This window comes from Dama dama, chromosome 6, assembly GCF_033118175.1.
Source record: "Dama dama isolate Ldn47 chromosome 6, ASM3311817v1, whole genome shotgun sequence".
NCBI lineage: Eukaryota > Metazoa > Chordata > Mammalia > Artiodactyla > Cervidae > Dama > Dama dama.
Window position 1 is genome coordinate 38,051,913 of NC_083686.1, and position 21,020 is coordinate 38,072,932.

Genomic DNA, 21,020 nt, shown 5'->3' on the forward strand with positions numbered 1-21,020 from the left:
ATAAATCCAAAGTTTCTTAACAACAAAAAATAATGATTGTTATTTTAGAAGTCCTCTGATATGGAAAAAGACACCTATACTCTCAAAATTTTACCTCAGTATCAGTGAGTGTTTTAGATGTTGCTCATGGAATTTCAAAGTTAATGTAAAATATTTGTTATTTCTACCAAAACAGACTATATTTAAGTAATATTACTTCATGTAGTTTAGACTGTCAAAGTTAAACAGAATCAGTATTATATTAAGCACAAGAAAGCAACATGAGGTTTTTCTTCCCAATATTATAATTGTGATGTTATAACTATAAAAGTAAAAAAAAAAAGACACAGCTTTAAAATGTATACCTGAAATTATAGTCTGCAATAATGCCCCTAGTAAGTGATATCAATTCCAACTTTTAGAGCATATACAATTTGTCATGTTTTGTATACATTAGCTTAATCTTCCTAATGATGTAAGAAATCAGAAACCACTTTACTTATGAAAAAACTGAAGGCTAGTGAGATTTAATGACTTGTTTTGTGTCACAGCTGGTAGGAATATGGCAAGGCTAGAATTAAAACAAGGTCTACCCACTCACAAAGTTTATGATTGTTCTTTTAAGCTGCAGTATTTTATCTTGTGGGTTAGAAGTAATGCTAAACATTGCACGACTCTGTTCTAACATAATGCATGAAACTCTGAAATATTATGATTTCACTGAAGACATCTGCCAATAAAATGGTTGTGGGATAATGGTTGATGAGCTCAGTTTTATGAAAGGAATGCAGAAACAAATCAAGTTAAATGACATTCTGTAGAATCTCAGAAATTACAATTTAAAATTGTTGAAAAGACTGTTACAAAAAAGAGAGGTAAGAATTTATCAGGTTGACAGATCTGAAAGAGACACATGCACCCCAATGTTCATCACAGCACTGTTTATAATAGCCAGGACATGGAAGTAACCTAGATGCCCATCAGCAGATGAATGGATAAGGAAGCTGTGGTACATATACACCATGGAATATTACTCAGCCGTTAAAAAGAATTCATTTGAATCAGTTCTAATGAGATGGATGAAACTGGAGCCCATTATACAGAGTGAAGTAAGCCAGAAAGATAAAGGACATTACAGCATACTAACACATATATATGGAATTTAGAAAGATGGTAATGATAACCCTATATGCAAAACAGAAAAAGAGACACAGATGTACAGAACAGACTTTTGGACTCTGTGGGAGAAGGCGAGGGTGGGATGTTTCAAGAGAACAGCATCGAAACATGTATATTATCTAGGGTGAAACAGATCACCAGCCCAGGTTGGATGCATGAGACAAGTGCTCGGGCCTGGTGCACTGGGAAGACCCAGAGGGATCGGGTGGAGAGGGAGGAGGGATGGGGGATTGGGATGGGGAATACATGTAACTCCATGGCTGATTCATGTCAGTGTATGACAAAACCCATTACAATATTGTAAAGTAATTAGCCTCCAACTAATAAAAATAAATGAAAAAAAATAATTTATCAGGTTGAAAATGAAAGAATGGATCCCAAGAAGGTCATACAGAAAGTATCCACGTGTGCCTCCACTCTTACGAGAAACTCAGATTTTGAATGACAATCTACTAGTCCTAACTCAGAAATCTCAGTCCATCTAATTTAGTACATTTGATTCCTTAAATTACAACTTTGCAACCGTACTAAGGCATAGAAATAATAAAATAAATTCAAATTTTAAAAAACTGCCTATTATCTGTGGGGATAAGTTCCATGATCATTATGATAATTTGTGGTTGCTAAGTGTCAAGATAACTTGTCAAAATAAAAATAAACTTTCTAAAACTAACATATAACTGATAGGTTTGACAGTTACATGTTAGTTTTAAAATGTTTAGTTGGAACTATTAGATTGATAATAGATATGTGGTTTTATTTATAAAATAAAACATAACTCCTTTAGCGTGGTGATAATATTTCTGAGAATATTGTTTATTATCTTTGGTTTATAAGAGTTTTTCAAGTGCTAGTTCAGTGTGTACAACTGTCCAGCCTGACAATGAATGTGTTTTAGAGAATCAGATATATTAGCTTGGCAAGTGATATTATAATTAAAGGTTACAAGGATATTTAATTTTCTAAGCCTATGAATGGAGTTGTTTAAGGAAACTGAACCTCTTATTTATAAGCCAATTGGAATTAGTAAAAGAAAAAATTATCTTTTTATTATATATATGTGTATATACATAATTACCAAATTAAAATAAATAAATTTAGATGGTTGAGTTCATAGAGTTAAAATATGTTCTTGATTTATAAATTTATTTTGGAATTTCAAGTCTTCTTCAGAAAACTGCAATTAACAACACTACAAAAATGATTGTTTTTCCCACTGAACCATATATTCTTAGAAATATTAGTTTGGTAATTGGAACTCCAACTCACTCATGCATGACCCACATATGTCTTTTATTTGGTGCATTTTAGCATCCTAGAGTTGCTGAAATTTCTACATAATAATCTTTGGACTGATATTGTGTGGAAAATGGAAAACAAATTACTTAAAAGCTCAGAATTTCCTTTGAGAGGGATGAAACAGTCATTATTAATATATCTAGTGCTGATGTTGAAGCTGAAACTCCTATACTTTGGCCACCTGATGCAAAGAGCTGACTCATCTGAAAAGACCCTGATGCTGGGAAAGATTGAGGCAGGAGGAGAAGGGGACAACAGAGGATGAGATGGTTGATAGCATCACTGACTCAATGGACATGGGTTTGGGTAAAGTTCGGGAGTTGGTGATGGACTGGGAGGCCTGACATGCTGCAGTTCATGGGGTCACAAAGAAACAGACATGACTGAGCGACTGAACTGAAGTGCTGGACTTGGCTTAATGCTCAACATTCAGAAAACTAAGATCATGGCATCTGGTCCCATCACTTCATGGCAGATAGATGGGGAAACAGTGGAAACAGTGGCTAACTTTATCTTTCTGGGCTCCAAAATCATTGCAGATGGGGAGTGCAGCAATGAAATTAAAAGATACTCTTTGGGAGGAAAGTTAAGACCAACCTATACAGCATATTAAAAACCAGAGACATTACTTTGCCAACAAAGGTCCGTCTAGTCAAGGCTATGGTTTTTCCAGTGGTCATGTATGGATGTGAGAGTTGGACAATAAAGAAAGCTGAGCACTGAAAAATTGATGCTTTTGAACTGTGGTGTTGGAGAAGACTCTTGTGAGTCCCTTGGGCTGCAAGGAAATCCAACCAGTCCATCCTAAAGGAGATCAGACCTGGGTGTTCACTGGAAGGACTGATGTTGAAGCTGAAACTCCAGTACTTAGGCCACCTGATGTGAAGAGCTGACTCACAGGAAGTACCCTGATGCTGGGAAAGATTGAAGGCAGGAGGAGAAGGGGACGACAGAGGATGAGATCGTTGGATGGCATCACCGACACAATGGAGATGAGTTTGAGTATACTCCGGGAGTTGGTGATGGACAGGGAGGCCTGGCTTGGTGCGGTTCATGGGGTCGCAAAGAGTCAGACACGACTGAGTGACTGAACTGAACTGAACTGATTAAACCTACTATTTAACAAGTAAATATTTTCAGTATACAATAAAGAATTATTAGACTAGTAGTTAAAAGAAGTAATTAACTCAAGAACATTTATGCAAAATATTACTTTCTTAGAATTTTAGGTGAAATGCCAAATTCCTTTCCTCATCTTCATTTTTCATTCAACTAGGAGCAATCTGAAATCATGAATTACTATACAAACTTAGACTCTAAACTTCAAATCTTTTTGCACTTTGGTTTCTTAAATTTCCATCATAACCATTCTCATTTGAGACATACTAAAACAAAACAAGAAAAATGTGTTGTGTTAAATGCTTGGGATAGAAAATAAATTTCATCAAGAAAGGACAGGAACACGTAGCAGAATACAGATAAGAGCTATTTCATTTTAACTAACAAATATTGTTTACCTGTGAGCCTGTGGAGTAGCGCCCAGGAGTTCGAGAACCAGATGTTTTCCCTGAGCCGATGGAGCTCTCTGCACTCTTCCCACTACAGCAATGCGTTCGCAGGCATTTCCCATACTCTTTTCGTACCTAGTGAAGAACATCAACTTCTATTAGCAAGGAATTCATTTCAGCTAGAAATATAAAATGCATGTGAGTTTTATTTTCAGACAGTTAAAAAATTCTGTCCTACAGATATAAATAAGAAAGTCTGTTCAGAATACATTTTGTATGTTTTTTTAACAATATAAAATAATATCCATACTGTCAAGACTGAAATTTGTATAACTGGACTTTTTAAAACACATAAACACACATATGCCCAATCACACCATAAGGATATAATCTCTCAGTTGAAAAAACAAAAACTTAAGCCTCTTCTATACTATTTTTAGCTTCACAGATCTGCTACAATATATTCCTATTGGTGCAACTATTATTTAGGCAGAGGTCTAGCCAGGAAGTTAGAAGAGGAAATGGAAACGGGTGAGAGAGAAAGAGGAGACAGAATATTTAAAGACAGAGCAGAAAAAAAGAATGTGTTGGGCTAAGCATTTTTAAATAATTTATATTTCTTTGAAATTTATTTCTCTTAAAAGAGGTAAATTGTCAATTTGAGAATATAAAATTCAAAATATTTAAAATTTATTCCCTCAAAATGGTGGTGGTTTAGTCACTAACTCATCTCCAGCTCTTATAACCCCATGGACTATAGCCTGCCAGTCTCCTCTGTCAATGGAATTTTCCAGGCAAGAATACTGGAATGGGTTGCCATTTCCTTCTCCAGTGAATCTTCCCAAACCAAGAATTGAACCTGGGTCTCCTGCGTTGCAGACAGAGTCTTTACCAACTGGAAGACCTCCATCAAAATAGTTCTATTCAATAATTACAGAGAAGTATGATTTTTTCCTATGTAGGACTGCAAATAACTACTTAATCCTTGTTGTAGTATAAAAATCACAATATAAAAAGGAGATATACATTTTTTAGCTGATACTTCCAAACAAGAAAATATATCAATAATTCTGGGGGAAATAAATTTAATCAAATAAGACTTACAAAGATAAACAGAAATTGTTCAAAATCATATCTCCACTAGTGACATCAAGAAAAATAAATGCCAATTACTTGTTTATCAATTAAAACATATTATAGGATAACTTACTGGTTTTACATTCACAAATTTTACATTCATTATGAAATAATATTGTATATATATTATCTTTAGTATTTCATTGATTTCACATGAGTCCATAGTTTCCAGAATTTGTGATAATGTAAAATTATTTAAAACAAACATAAAAACATGCTTTCCTGAGAAATGTTACTTAGAATCAAGAAAAAGTAAGGAGTGTGGATGATACATTAAAGTTAGTATTTGAAATTAAACATTATCTCAATATATTACAGTTCATTCCATCTATAATATGGCAAAATCAGAGACTGACTATATTCAGATTTGTTTGAAGAATTCACATTCACTAAATTATGTGATAGGAACAATGATACAAAGTCATGTGAATCAAAGCATGGAAAAGAAGTGCCGGATAGAAGTAGAGAGGGACCAAGAAAGGCTTCCCAGAGAAGAAGACTTCTGAGATGATCTTCATATGTATACCTATGGCTGATTCATGCTGAGGTTTGAAAGAAATCAACAAAATTCTATAAAGCAATTATCCTTCAATAAAAATAAATTAATTAAATATATACATATATATATATATTGGAATTTGTTGGTTTAGTGAATTAAGTTGAAAGATAGGATAGATAAGAGAAGAAAGGTGCTCAGTGTGAGCAGAACAAAGAGACATGATGTGCTAATTTTTGAAGACTTTCATTGGTTATGCCAAAATTACATATTTTAATATATTTAAATTATATTGTTTCCAACCAAGGTTTTTATGCCATTTATCATTAATTAGAAATCATCATTTTTATTCACTATTTATAAGCCAATTCATATTTTGTTTTTTAAAATAAGTCTGTGACTGCTTCTGTGTGTGTGTGTGTGTGTGTGTGTGTGTGTGTTGAAAATATGTATGAGGGTGAGATGGGAGGGTGAGATGAAGAAGCTTCTCCATCTTAAACATTCTTTGCTAGGAACTATGCTAGGTTCCTCCCTCAAAATGAATCTGGGAAATAATTATTACTGACATTTTACAAATAAGAACACTAAAAAGATTAAGCAATGAAAGTAAACTGAAAGACTGAAAAGGTTATGTGATATGCATTATGTGAAAATATCCAAATCTCATGGGTGCTCTATGATCAGAAAGCTCTCACTAAGATGTCACATTTCTAATATTGATATAACCAACATAAGGCATAATATTATTAAAGTAATCTATTAAATTATCTCATTCTTTGTTTCTGGAGAAAATGAGGACAAATATTTAATTAGAATTTGAGGAAACTTAAAATAATCTCCACCCATAGGGAAGCATTATCAATTACAGTTTAGTAATTTGTATTCTATTTATGAAATATCTCCTAGAACCTAAATTTTCACTATAACCTATATCCTATTTTGTTTTTCCTAATGAACTCAACAAGTGATGCTTTTCTCCTTAGAAGAGGAAGTGTTTTTTAGTGAAGTGATTTAAATCTAAACAAATATTTTGGGGAGAGAGGGGCTATTAGAGAGAGAAGAGGAAAGGGAACCACTTCCATTTCTGTTACTTACAAAGGGAGCAATATTATATAAGCAGGAATTCACCATGGAAATTTACCAAAAAGGTTAAATGTTTTGAACTGATTATATAAATAACCAGTAAGTAAAGAGATCTAGTGATACCGAGTCCCACATTTAGCTATATTACTTACTGAATCATTACAGACCTTATTTTTCTATGATTAGATTTGAAGTGGTGAGTATGTGTGTTAAAAAGAAAAAAGCAAAAATAACATGCACCATCTCCATGAGAGGTATCTCTCCAGATTATAATATAACTTATTTGACAATTTAGTCATTTGCATATTCTAATCCACTATTTCACATGATACAACATCTTATCCCAATCAGATATGGCATGTGACTATTCAACACGACGTTGTTCTAGAATATATAAACATGGAAAAGAAAATATACCAGCCCAAGGAATATTTCTTTTATACTCTATGATCAGAAATAAAATAATTATGAAACTTTCTGGGAAGTTTCACATAATTGAGTTAACAACAAAGAAAATGTGACAACCTTAATGACAAAGTAGAGATGCTGGTGGAACAATCATATAACCTACACTCCAGAAAACGACTGACAATTCAAAGTTTGATTTTTTTTCATTAATGAGTTGAATCAATCAACAAATAATCCTATAAAATAAATATCAAAAATGGATTATTTCACATTTCTCTATTCAAATATGAGTAACTACATAAGATGAGCATATTACTGAAATCAGTCAGATGGCTTAAGAAAAACCTCCTACAAGAAATAAGAGTGTTAAAATGTCCGTAAGAACCAAAGCTGTCCATAGGTTCAATGCAGTTTCTATAAAAGTTCCAATATTTTTCACAGATACAGAAAAAGATATCCTTAAATGTGTACACAACCACCAAAGACTCCAAACAGCCAAAGAAATCCTGAGAAAAAAGAACAAAGACGGAGGCATCACATTGCAGATTGCACACCATACCACAAAACTATAGAAATCACAACAGCATGGTTTTGGAAAAGTAGATCAATAGACAAAGGATCAGACTCTGAAGTGAAAGTCGCTCAGTCGTGTCAGACTCCATGTGACCCCATGACTATACAGTCCATGGATTCTCCAGGCCAGAATACTGGAGTGGGTAGCCTTTCCCTTTTCCAGATATCTTCCCAACATAGGGGTCAAGCCCAGGTCTCCCACATTGCAGGTAAATTCTTTACAAGCTGAGCCACAGTGCAAGCCCAATGGAACAGGTTGTGAGCCCATAAATAAACCCTTGTCTATACCTGGTCATAGTAAAAACATCCTCTTCCAACACACACGAGATGACTCTACACATGGACATCACCAAGGGGTCACTACCAAAATCAAAATAATTATATTATTTGCAGCCAAAGATAGAGAGGCTCTATACAGTCAGCAAAAACAGGACCGGGAGCTGACTGTGGCTCAGATCATAAACTCCTTATTGCCAAATTCAGACTTAAATAGAAGAAAGTAGGGAAACTAGACCATTCAGGCTGGACCTAAATTGAATCCCTTACGAATATACAGTGGAAGTGAGAAATAGATTCAAGGGATTAGATCTGGCAGACAGATAGCCTGAAGAACTATGGATGAAGGTTCATGACGTTGTACAGAAGGCAGTTATCAAGACCATCCCCAAGAAAAAGAAATGCAGAAAGGTAAAAAGGTTATCTGAGGAGGCTTCACAAATAGCCGAGAAAAGAAGTGAAAGGCAAAGGAGAAAAGGAAAGATATTCCCATTTGAATCCAGAGTTCCAAAGAATAGCAAGGAGAGATAAGAAAGCCTTCGTCAGCGATCAATGCAAAGTAATAGAGGAAAACAATAGAATGGGAAAGACTAGAGATCTCTTCAAGAAAATTAGAGATGCCAAGGGAATATTTCATGCGAAGATGGCCATAATAAAGGACAGAAATGGTATATACCTAACAGATGTAGAAGATATTAAGAAGAGGTGGCAAGAATACACAGAATTATATAAAAAAGATCTTCATAACCCAGGTAACCACAATGGTGTGATCACTCACCTAGAGTCAGACATCCTGGAATGTGAAGTCACATGGGCCTTAGGAAGCATCACTATGGACAAAGCTAGTGGAAGTGATGGAATTTCAGTTGAGCTATTTCAAATCCTAAAAGATGATGGTGTGAAAGTGCTGCACTGAATATGCCAGCAAATTTGGAAAACTCAGCAGTAGCCACAGGACTGGAAAAGGTCAGTTGTGATTCCAATCTCAAAGAAAGGCAATGGTAAAGAAGGTTTAAACTATGGCACAATTGCACTCATCTCCCATGCTAGCAAAGTAATGCTCAAAATTCTCCCAGTGAGGCTTCAACAGTGTGTAAACCATGAACTTCCAGATGTTCAAGCTAGATTTAGAAAAGGCAGAGGAACCAGAGATCATATTGCCAACATTGGTTCATAGAAAAAGCAAGAGAATACCACCAGAAAAACATCTACTTTTGCTTTACTGATTATGGCAAAACCTTTCACTGTGTAGATCACAACAATCTGGAACATTCTTAAAGAGATGGGAATACCAACCCCCCTGACCTGCCTCCTGAGAAACCTGTATGCAGGTCAAGAAGCAACAGCTAGAACTGGACGTGGAACAACAGACTGGCTCCAAATTGTGAAAGGAGTACATCAAGGCTGTATATTGTCACCCTGCTTATTTAACTTATATGCAGACATCATGAGCAATGGCAGGCTGGATGAGGCATAAGCTGGAATCAAGACTGCTGGGAGAAATATCAATAACCTCGTATATGCAGATGATACCACCCTTATGGCAGAAAATGAAGAGGAACTAAAGAGCCTGTTGATGAAAGTGAAAAAGAAGAGTGAAAAAGCTGGCTTAAAACTCAGCATTCAAAAATGAAGATCATGGCATCCAGTCTCATTACTTCATGACAAATAGATGGGGAAACTATGGAAACAGTGAGAGACTATTTTTTGGAGGGCTCCAAAGTCACTGCAGATGGTTACGGCAGCCATGAAATTAAAAGATGCTTGCTTCTTGGATGAAAAGATATGACAAACCTAGTATTAAAAACAGAGACATTACTTTGCCAACAAAGGTCCATCTAGTCAAAGCTATGTTTTTTCCAGTAGTCATGCATGGATGTGATAGTTGGACTATAAAGAAAGCTGAGTGTCAAAGAATTGATGCTTTTGAACTGTGGTGTTGGAGAAGACTCTTGAGAGTCCCTTGGACTGCCAGGAGATCCAACCAGTGAATCCTAAGGCAAATCAGTCCTGAATATTCATTGGAAGGAGTGATGCTGAAGCTGAAACTCTTTGGCCACCATATAGTTTGGCCACCTGATGCGGAGAACTGACTACTTGGAAAAGACCCTAATGCTGGGAAAGATTTAAGGTCAGAGGCAAATGGAGCAACAGAGGATGAGATGGTTGGATGGCATCACCGACTCAATGGACATGAGTTTGACCAAGCTTGAGAGCTGGTGATAGACAGGGAAGCCTGAGGTGCTGCAGTCCATGGGTTGCAAAGATCAGACATGACTGAGCAACTGAACTGGACTGATACGGTCAACTAATATGTGATTAAAAAGCTATGAATAAATAATGGGGAAAATACAATCTCTTAATAAGTGGCATTAGGAAAACTGGATAACCACACGAGATGAATGAAACTGAACCTCACTATCTTGTACCATACACAACATCTAATTTGTGAACTTTTAATTGCTGTGTGTAAGACCTCGTTCCCTGACTTGGGATCAAACAGGGCCCCCTGCATTGGGAGTGCTGAGTCCTGGCTGCTGGACCACCAGGGAATTCCCAGGCTTAGAATTTATTAAATCAATCAATCAATTTTTTTTTTTTTTTTTTTTTTTACAAATTTAAGACACCTGTGGAGTGGAAAAAAAGAAAAAAAGATGGCACCCCAGAGCTAGAGCAGGCAGAGGGATATGCCAAAGATACCAAAGTGCCCTAACTGGAGGGCATCCAAAAGCTCTTGGACGTATGTGTTAAGTTAGACACCTGCCCCTTAGGCTGCTTATACATAAGTAAATGAGTCTCTTTTCTCCTGAAATCTGGTCTCATGAGCAGCTGCAACTGTGCTGGACATGAGGTGGGTTTCAATACAAAAGAAGCCATCTGTGGACTCCTGGAGAGGACTACACCTCACCAAATGTTTGTCACGGGCTTCCCTGCTGGCTCAGACAGTAGAGAATCTGCCTATAATGTGGGAGACCCGGGTCCAATCCCTGGGTTGGGAAGATCCTCTGGAGGAAGAAATGGCAGTCTACTCTTTAGTATTCTTGCCTGGGGAATTCCATGAACAGAGAAGCCTGGTGAGCTACAATCCATGGGATGGCAAAGAGTTGGACACGACTCTGCGACTAACACAAACACATAGAAAGAACAAGCAACAAAAGAAAAAGTAATAAGTTGCACTATATCAAACAAAAAGCGGCTGCACAGCAAAAGAAACAGAGTTGAATGGCTATCTACAGAATGGAGGAAAATATTTGCCAATCATATATCAGATAAGTATATATCTGATAAGTAGTTAAAACCAATAATATACAAAGCACTCACACAACTCAAAAGTAGCCCCCCCCCCAAACAATCCAATTAAAAAATGCACAAAAGAAATGAATAGACATTTTTTCTAGGAAGACATACAAATGGCTAGCATGAAAAGATACTCAACATAACTAATTAGAAAAATGAAAATCAAAATCACAATTAGATATCACTGGAGGCTCAGAGGTTAAAGCGTCTGCCTGCCATGAGGGGGACCCAGGTTTGATTCCTGGGTCGGGAAGATCCCCTGGAGAAGGAAATGGCAACCCACTCCAGTACTCTTGCCTGGAGAATCCCATGGAGGGAGGAGCCTGGTAGGCTACAGTCCACGGGGTTGCAAAGAGTCAGACACGACTGAGCTACTTCACTTTCTTTCTCTCACGTATGTTAGAATGGCTATCATGAAGAAGACAAGAGATAAGAATTGGTGTTTCTCTGGTATCTCAGGGGTAAATAATTTGCCTGCAATGCAGGAGACACAGGAGACATATGTTCCATCCCTGGGTCAGGAAGATTCTCTGGAGAAGGCAACGGCAACCCACTCCAGTATTTTTGCCTGGGAAATTTCATGGATAGAGGAGCCTGGTGGGCTACAGCCCATGGGGTTGCAAAGAGTCAGACATGACTTAGAGACTAAACCACAACAGGAATTGGTGAGAATATGGAAGAAAGAGAGCTATTGTGCCCTGTTGGTGGTCATAGAAATAAATATAGCTGTTATGGAAAGCAATATGAAGGTTCCTCACAAAATTGAAAATAGAACTACCATATGATTCAGCAATCCCACTTCTGGACTTATAGCCCAAGGAAACAAAATCAGGATCTTAAAGAGATATCTGCATACCCATAAGAGATATCTGCTTCACTGAAGCACTATTCACAGCAGCCAAGATATGGAAGCAACCAAACTGTCCATCAGTGAACGAATGAATCAGGAAGAAAACTGTAGTTTACTGTACTCTCTTGTAAGGATTCACAAAATTGAGCTTGATGACATGTATGTTTTTAAAAATCCACCTCTGTTAAATATGTTCAATATACTGAAAACTATAATTTGTTATTGGCTTCTGAGGTTTGGTATCTCTACCCGGATATCAAAACAGTGACATGTATTTTGGACATAATAAAATAATAATTGGGAAAACTCTAATAGGTACTGGCTAATGAAAATAATCCCAATCAAAATAATTCATGTATAAAGCACAAAAATCTTTTCTGTTCTACAGAAAATTTCAATACTCACATTGAAACTTAAAATTTCCAGCTAATACAGAAAATAATGGGCAAATCCAGTTCATTTTATTTGAAAATGTTAGTGTAACTAACTATGATGGCCCAATATTTCCTTATTTACATAAACAAATCCTACCTTTTCCTGATTTTGCTTCCAACTTTTTACATATTTCTCTTGACAATCAATTATGGCTCCTTTCTAACAAAATCTAGAAATCTTTTCAAGTCTTTCTGACTTCTCTGCAGTGTTTTATAATACTGACCACTGTCTACTTCTGGACACTTCCCCCATATCTTTAATTCAGATACTATCTTTTCATTCATTCTTCTCAGACACTTTCTTCCATGTCTATTCTTACTCGTCACTCATGTCCCCAAGTCTTTACACTGATCAACTGTGATCAGTTGCTAGCTGTTTGCATTATAATACCCAATTCCTCACCTTCCTGGGGTACAGGAGGTAGACTGTGTTTCCCAGCCTTGTTTGCAGTTTGGGTGGTACTACTGATGGTGTCCTATCTGATAGAATGTGAGTGGAAATGATATGAACCATTTCCAGACTTTTTACACAAGGTCCCCTCTCTTTTTCTCAGATTATCTGTTAGATACCAACACCCAAAGTAACTATGGAAATCAAATAGTGAGGTTAGTTGAGCTGTCACTGGCTATGTCCCTCCAGTAGGCACCTGCATCAATTGGGCCATGAATAAAATCGAATAAACATTTATTAGGTTAAATGATTGCAATTTGGGGTGTATGCACATTAAATATTTAGGAAGATTCATCCATTCTAACATCATAATCTGTTTTCTGTAACCTACATTAACTGGCCTAACATTGTTATTGTTATTCTAGCCTACATTTAATATCATGGCAGCACATTTTTAATATCTAACACCATATAAAGCTGAAAACAGGATAAAACTGGACTCATCTCAGTAAGTGGACACACATTTCTCAAATTTGTTTAGTCTCTCAAACCAAAAAGCATACAGACTGATATATTTACTCTTCATTTTCCGAAGAAAAACTGTAGGTCTTGTTGCTTAGGAAAAAAAAAAATCACATTTTCCCATTTCATCTTCAGTGCCACATCTCAGTATATCATAATTATTTTATTACTTCCATTTTATACATGAGGAAACTGGAGCACATGAATGTTAATTAAACGGCCCAAAGTCACATAAGCCATTAAATAGAGGAACTAGTATTCGGACACAGTCTTGACTCAGGGGTCTATGTGATCAGAACTATAAAGACCATATTTTTAATTGAGTTAAAAAGTATAAGATGAGAAAATCAATGTTGAGATTAAAAAAAGCAATGTAAGTGTTTAGTTGCTAAAATTAACTTTTAAAATGGGCAATTTAGGTCCTGGTAGATGTGAAAAATAATTAAAAAATAGACCATTATAAAAATTAAATATTTCATTCTAATCATCAAAATCATAAATTTTAATAAAACATGCTTTTAAAGAAGTTCAAAGATCTTCAGGTTTCCCTGGTGGCTCAGACATAAAGAATCTGTGCAATGCAGGAGACCTGAGTTTGATTCCCGGGTCAGGAAGATCCCCTTGAAAAGGGAATGGCAACTCACTCCAGTATTCTTGCTTGGAGAATCCCATGGACAGAGGAGCCTGGTGGGCTAAAGTCCATGGGGTCACAAGGAGTCAGACATGACTGAGCAACTAACACACACATAGAGATATTTACTAAGTGTTTTACCATTCACTAAAATAACAAATGCTTTCTATAATAAATTGTTTAGATATTATATTTCTTAGAATACACTAGTTTTTTAAAAAATAGAAAAATATATATTTCCTATGCTGTGCCATATAATATATACATATGTATATTCTTTGCTCCATACATCTTAGAACATCTACTTCCCAATATACAAATTCCATGTGTCTGCCAAAAATGATATCAAAGACAATAAGGTCAAATCTATAAGAATATTATTTTTGTGCACTGTCTAAATCAAAATATGATTCCGTCTTTTGTTATTAACACATTCATCAACTTTGACACTTGCATTTTATGTCTTTCTTTTCTATTATAAACATGAAATTAACCAAATAATATATTATTTTTCAGAGACAAAAAATTAAGAATGACTTATATTATGGGTTTTTTTAATCATAGAATATATGCCATTTATTCTTTTTTTTTTGGTATGCCATTTGTTCCTGAACAGAGAATTCTAGCTTACCTTCTTTTGTAGGACACAATGGAAAATGAATATAAACATTCCCTGTAGAGAATTGAAAATGGTGAAGAGATACGCCATGATGACTGTGCTTTCATTAATATACATGAGTCCAAAGGCCCAGGTCAATCCTAATAGGCAGAGAAGAGCTATTGCACCTATAACCCATGACCTGCAAAGAGAAGAGAAAATTAAGGGTTATCAAATAGTTTGTCTTTAATTAACATAGTCATATCATATCAACAATATTGACACTGAAAAAAATGTTACGGTAAGTTTTATTGACAGGAAATGTAAGACAGGTGGTATAAGTACTTCAAGATTTTAATGAGAACTTACAAGTTTTCAAGCTTGAGGAGATATACATGAATGAAAATGTTATGAACACAGAAATTCATTTAAGCAAAAGCAGATTTGTACTATTAAACTATTCATGTATTTGCAGCACATATGTGAATGATATGGAGATGCAATTATGGTTAATGGCAAGGGGGGAAAGTTTGTAAAATTATGTTAGTCTCCACTGGTCTCATTGGTATGATAACATTTGTTTGATTATAGACTCTTTCCATTAGTGCTTCACCTGATACACTTTTACCCCATTTTTCCAAATTTCCTCTTTTTCCATAAAAATTTAGTGTGTACTGATAAAAACAGAAGGAACCAATATATGGAACACATATAAATTTCAAAAATTCAATCTGTCTGATTCTGTAGTTATGTAGAACAAATGTGAAATACAGTAGATGGTAAAAAAAAAAAAAAAAAGTTCCCCTCTAGATCACCATCTACTCTTTCAGCCTTTGGATTGCTATCTTCTGGGTTATGTTAGACCAGACTTTGGAAATCAGGCAATTGGCAGCTTTGTTGAAAAGAAGCCCAAAGGCTCAGGACACCTTCATGTCTTTGAAGTGTCTGTAAACTCATGGGAGATAATGAAGTTGAAAATGGGATGGAGAGGTATGAACAAAGTAGTCCAGAATGGAAGACAAATTCTCACTATCACTCCATTCCCTTAGTTTCCTCCAAGCTGCCATTCACAATACTAGTAAATGGATGACAAAAGTCCATATATTTGTGGTTATGTATTATGTATTCACTATCAACATAAAATAGACCTTTCCAATAGATAGGAATCCAATAATTGAAAATGGAATCTTCTCAACTTCTAAGTACATACGATAGGACCAAAACAGTCTAGATTTCTATAGTCTTAGCCCATCCTTTCCTTTCCCAATACACCTTCCTGAACATGGTAAACTAATATTTCTTTTCAGCAGACTATCATCCTCTACTTACATTGTTTAAGAAATGAATATTTATGGGGATTGAAACTTTGCAAAACAAAGGATGGAAAATTGCATATATTTACTATAATCTGAAGCTGGGTTTAATAAAATTTTCAGAGAGAACTACATCTTAAGAAAGATATGTCCCAGAGTAGTCATTATTAAGGTCTTACTAATCTCAAATATTTACCATTTTCCTTCTATAACCATCAGTCACTATATTTCAGATGTAAACATCCACTAAATTTAATGTGCTTAATTTAAAACATTAATAATCTTGAATAAAGAATCCCTAAAAGAAGTTTGCCATGCCACAAACATGTATGTGACATGTTTGTATATATGAATTAGAAAACATCTTAGAAGTTAATATCTTGTTTCACAAGTAGATTCAGAAGTATGAGAACTTTTAAGATAAAGCTCTCAGTTTTTACAGATATTGAAAAAAGGAAAAATGGAAAGAGTTGCCATTAAACCAAGACAAAATTGTTATTCAGCTTTAGAAATAAAATGATAGGATAAAATAGTCAAGTCAGCTATCCACTAGAAAACACATAATGGGCTCAAGTGTTAATGATATAAAATAGTGATGAGCCCAAATTCTAAAGAAAAAAGAAGTAAGAGCATGAAGAAGTAAGTGAAATGGTACTGTGGAGAAAATGAAAACAAAGGACTCTTCACCAGAAGAACAAACTGAAAGTCTACAGCAAGACCACCCAAAGGTTGCCAATCTTTTATGTTTATTGCTGCAGGACATAGAATTTTAAAATGTACAAAGGAGAAAAAGCCCAAATCTTAACATTTACGTTTATTTTTATTAGATTAGTACAGACTTGTAGCTTTGTTTCAGAAGCTTAAAAGATATGATCGATAATCAAGATATGTGTCAAATTTGAAAGAGGTTATTTTGCATAGGCAAGATTTAAATTTTGAAGGAGGCATTTCCCCTTCTTTTGGATATTTAGCCTAAAAACTTCATTAGTATCATTTGTAACTCAGTAGTTTCATATCCAGAAAATCGTTTGAAGATACAACACTAAATCATGAAATAGTTTTAGATGAAAGATGTCCGAACAAGCAACAGAAATGACGACATATGCAGCACAGAGAAGCACATCACAATGGAAGGAGAAAGCTAATAAAAGCAAAACAAGTCTGTACCACATCGAGTTGCTATTACTGTGGCACTAAGGGCAGGTGATATCCAATTAAAAGAGGTGAAGCAGAATTTCTCTGGCAATACACCTGCAGCATATTTATTCTGCAGAGAAGTTGTATGCCTGATTATTTTCCTGCACAGTTTGCTCTTCTGCCTCAATGTGAATGACAGAAGCTCTAATGATTTTTCAGTACTGATCTGACAGCTGGTTCATGGGACCACACTGATAAATGGAATTTATCAGCCATTCAGGTCATTCTTACTTGATGAAGGGTCTGTTATCCTCATAGCTAAAGAATGCATAGACATAAAGACAAGAACACCAACATTAGCATTTTATGACAAAGAATTTCATATGAAAAATATTCTCCTGGTTCCCAAAGGCCTCTGTCGCCCACCTCCCTAGAAGGCATCATAATCTTCCCTTTATATCCAGAAGGTAAATCCTAAAATGACCATGAGAACCTAAATAACAAGGAACAAAATCAATTTTACAATACTGCAATATCCCTTATGAGACTAAAATATTCCATTTTTTTTCATCATGTGCACATATTACTTGTGCCTTGACAGAGACATTTATTTCTAAGAGACCACATTTCTCTAGAGAATGAGAAATCTTATGAGCAACCTGGAAAAGGCTTGGGGGCATACTTAAAATGACAGATTTCATGTCACCTAAAGGTCTCCTTATTCTATAATATTAGTAGGTAAGATTACTTAATTATGGACAGTACACTTCTGAGTAATTTTAACAAGCAGATGATTGACCTGAGTTAAATCAGAACATTATAGCCCTTTGAAAATGATCAACAAGACTACTTTAAAATTATTTCTGATGGCGCACTGAGAAAAATTTTTGAACAATCTTTTGTAGCAATAGGAGCAAACAGACAGTACCTGTCTATTATCACATATATGCACTATTTAGTATCATCCACATAAAATGAGATCCAAGCACCAAATTAGTAGAGATTAGTTAGGGGATATTTTGGATCTTTTTTTTTTTTTTTTTAAAAAAAAACATAGTTGCTTCTCAGTGAATTGTGACAGGACTGAAAAGAAACAGAAAACTCCGTCCTCTATTCTCTTACCTCTAGCCAGAGGCAATGGTTTCTGATATCATGCATACAAAGTAAAGCTCTTAGAAAGGCTCCAACTGTGATGCATTCTGAACAAAGCAAACCACAGATAAAAAATCTCACTCTCCAGGGTGATAAAAGAGTAAAGAACAGAGTGACAGCCTGGGATTTGAAGCCAGTTTGCCTGAGGTTTACATCCTAACTTAGTCACTTACTAGCTATTTGATCTTAGGCAAAAATTATTAATAATTTACCTGTGGTTGTGTCAATTTTTACGTCTATAAAATGGTGATAATTATAATGTAAGTTTCCTGTGATAATGAAATGATACATTATGTATCAAGTGCTCAGAATAGTACCTGACACAGTGTTTGATAAAGATCCCATAGTTACTATTAGACTATTTTCATTCTGAAAATACAGAATTTCTTACCACCCCAAAGAATATAACAGAAACTAATAAATGTTGAACAGTTAAATCATTTGATGATGCTTCAGGAGTAAATATTATGCTGTAAAATAGATGTGGTGAAAATAAGTTTGGAGATGGAGCAGGGAGTAACTGACTGTAATGTCTAATACGGAGTTACTGGCCACATGGGTTTATTTATATTTAAATTTAAATTCATTAAAAGGAGATTAAGTTTAAAATTTATTTCCTTTGGTCACACTAGTTACGTTACAAATACTTAGAAACTTCAGTAGCTACCATATTGGACAGGGCAGTTCTAGAACATTTCTGTCGTCACAGAAAGTTCTATTGGACAGTGCTGAACTAGAAGATTCAAAGGGAGTTTTTAGCCAGAAAATGAAATTCCAAGAAATATTTTAAAAATGCCATGGATATGTAAAAAGAAAAATGGAGAAGAATTTCTAAGAATTGATCATATTTAACACTTGTAAACTGTGCCTAAAAAGAAAATCCTATACTTATATTAATATTGAAAACTTACAGAACATAATAGCATGATATTTATTCTACTATATGCATCCCCATGATATCAAAATTTTCCATCTATGATGCTAAATTTATGATTAGGATGACTCTATAGAGCTTATTCTCTTTGCTCTACAGCAGAAGCTAACATAACATTGTAAAGCAACTATGGCTCACTAAAAATGTTTTGTATATATATGTATATATACACACACACACATATATACATACATATATAGAACTTGGACTATAATTGCTAGAGTGAGATGTCTGCCTTTTTGAGAAATACCAAAAAAGAGAGATATCAGGGTGCAATTCTGTGATTTTTGTTGGCAACTCTGGGGATCAGCTGCTTGCTATATTCAATAGTAAAGACTGCAATTCCAATTCCAATTTTACTTAGAGTTCAGTTCAGTTCAGTTGCTCAGTCGTGTCCGACTCTTTGTGACCCCATGAATCGCAGCACTCCAGGCCTCCCTGTCCATCACCAACTCCCAGAGTTTATGTTAGCTACACACAAATGGCAGAAAAATTATACCAAAGAAATTCTCGAACTGTTCAGAAAGTTCTAGGACCCACAGCAGACTTCCCAAACTGGGGCTCTGGCAAAGGGACAGAGAACCCCCAGGGAATTTGATTATGGAGGCCATTGGGATTTGATTATAGAACTTCCACAGGACTGGAGAAACAGACTCTTGGAGGGCACAAACAAAACCTTGTACACACAGGAGCCAGGAGAAAGGAGCAGTGTCCCCACAAGAGACTGAGTCAGACTTGCCTGTGAGTGTCCAGGAGTCTCCAGTGGAGGCATGGGTTGACAGTTTGGCCTTAGGCCAAACAACGGGGAGGGAACACAGCCCTACCCATTAACAGAAAATTATTATTATTATTATTATTTTTAACAGAAAATTAGATTAACAATTTACTGGGCAATTCATCAGAGGGCAGACAGAATGAAAAACACAGTCACAGAAAACTAATCAAACTGATCAAAAGGACCACAACCTTGCCTAATTCAATGAAACTTGAGCCATGCCATGTAGGGCCACCCAAGACAGGTCATGGTGGAGAGTTCTGACAAAACGTGGTCCACTGGAGAAGGGAATGGCAAACCACCTCAGTATTCTTGCCTTGAGAGCCCCATGAACAGTATTAAAAGGCAAAAAGATAGGACACTGAAAGGTGAACTCCCCAGGTCAGTAGGTGCCCAATATGCTACTGGAGATCAGTTGAGAAATAACTCCAGAAAGAATGAAGGGACAGAACCAAAGTGGAAACAACACCCAGTTGTGGATGGAATGGGTGATGGAAGTAAAAGTCTGATGCAGTAAAGAACAATATTACATAGGAACCCAGATTGTTAGGTCTGTGAATCAAGGTAAATTGGAAGTGGTCAAATAGGAGATGACAAGAGTGAATATTGACATTTTAGGAATTAGTGAACTAAAATGGACTGGAAAGAGCAAATTTAATTCAGAGGACCATTATATCTTCTACTGTGGGCAAGAATCCCTTAGAAGAAATGGAGTAGCCCTCACAGTCAATAAAAGAGTCTGAAATTTAGCACTTGGGTGTAATCTCAAAAATGACAGAATGATCTCTGTTCATTTTCAAGGCAAAATACCACAGTAATCCAAGTCTATACTCTAACAACTAATGCAGAATAAGCTGAAGTTGAATGATTCTATGAATTCCTAAAGACCTTCTAGAACTAACAACAACAACAAAAAAGATGTCCTTTTCAACATAGGGGACTAGAATGCAAAAGTAGGAAGACAAGAGATACCTGGAGTAACAAGCAAGTTTGCACCTGGAATACAAAATGAAGCAGGGCAAAGACTAACAGAGTTTTGCCAAGAGAA

The 21,020-nt window shown here is 35.6% G+C and overlaps 1 protein-coding gene across 1 annotated transcript in view; it reads right to left on the minus strand.

Annotated features, from left to right (window-relative positions):
• Positions 1–21,020, minus strand: part of ADGRL3 (adhesion G protein-coupled receptor L3) — a 927,638-nt gene that overhangs the window by 33,481 nt on the left and 873,137 nt on the right. The window contains exons 21-22 of the mRNA XM_061145874.1: positions 14,695–14,863; positions 3,975–4,100 (exon numbers count right to left, since the gene is read on the minus strand). Of these exons, the coding sequence (XP_061001857.1) occupies positions 3,975–4,100; positions 14,695–14,863 (295 nt within the window). The remainder of the gene's footprint in view (positions 1–3,974; positions 4,101–14,694; positions 14,864–21,020) is intronic.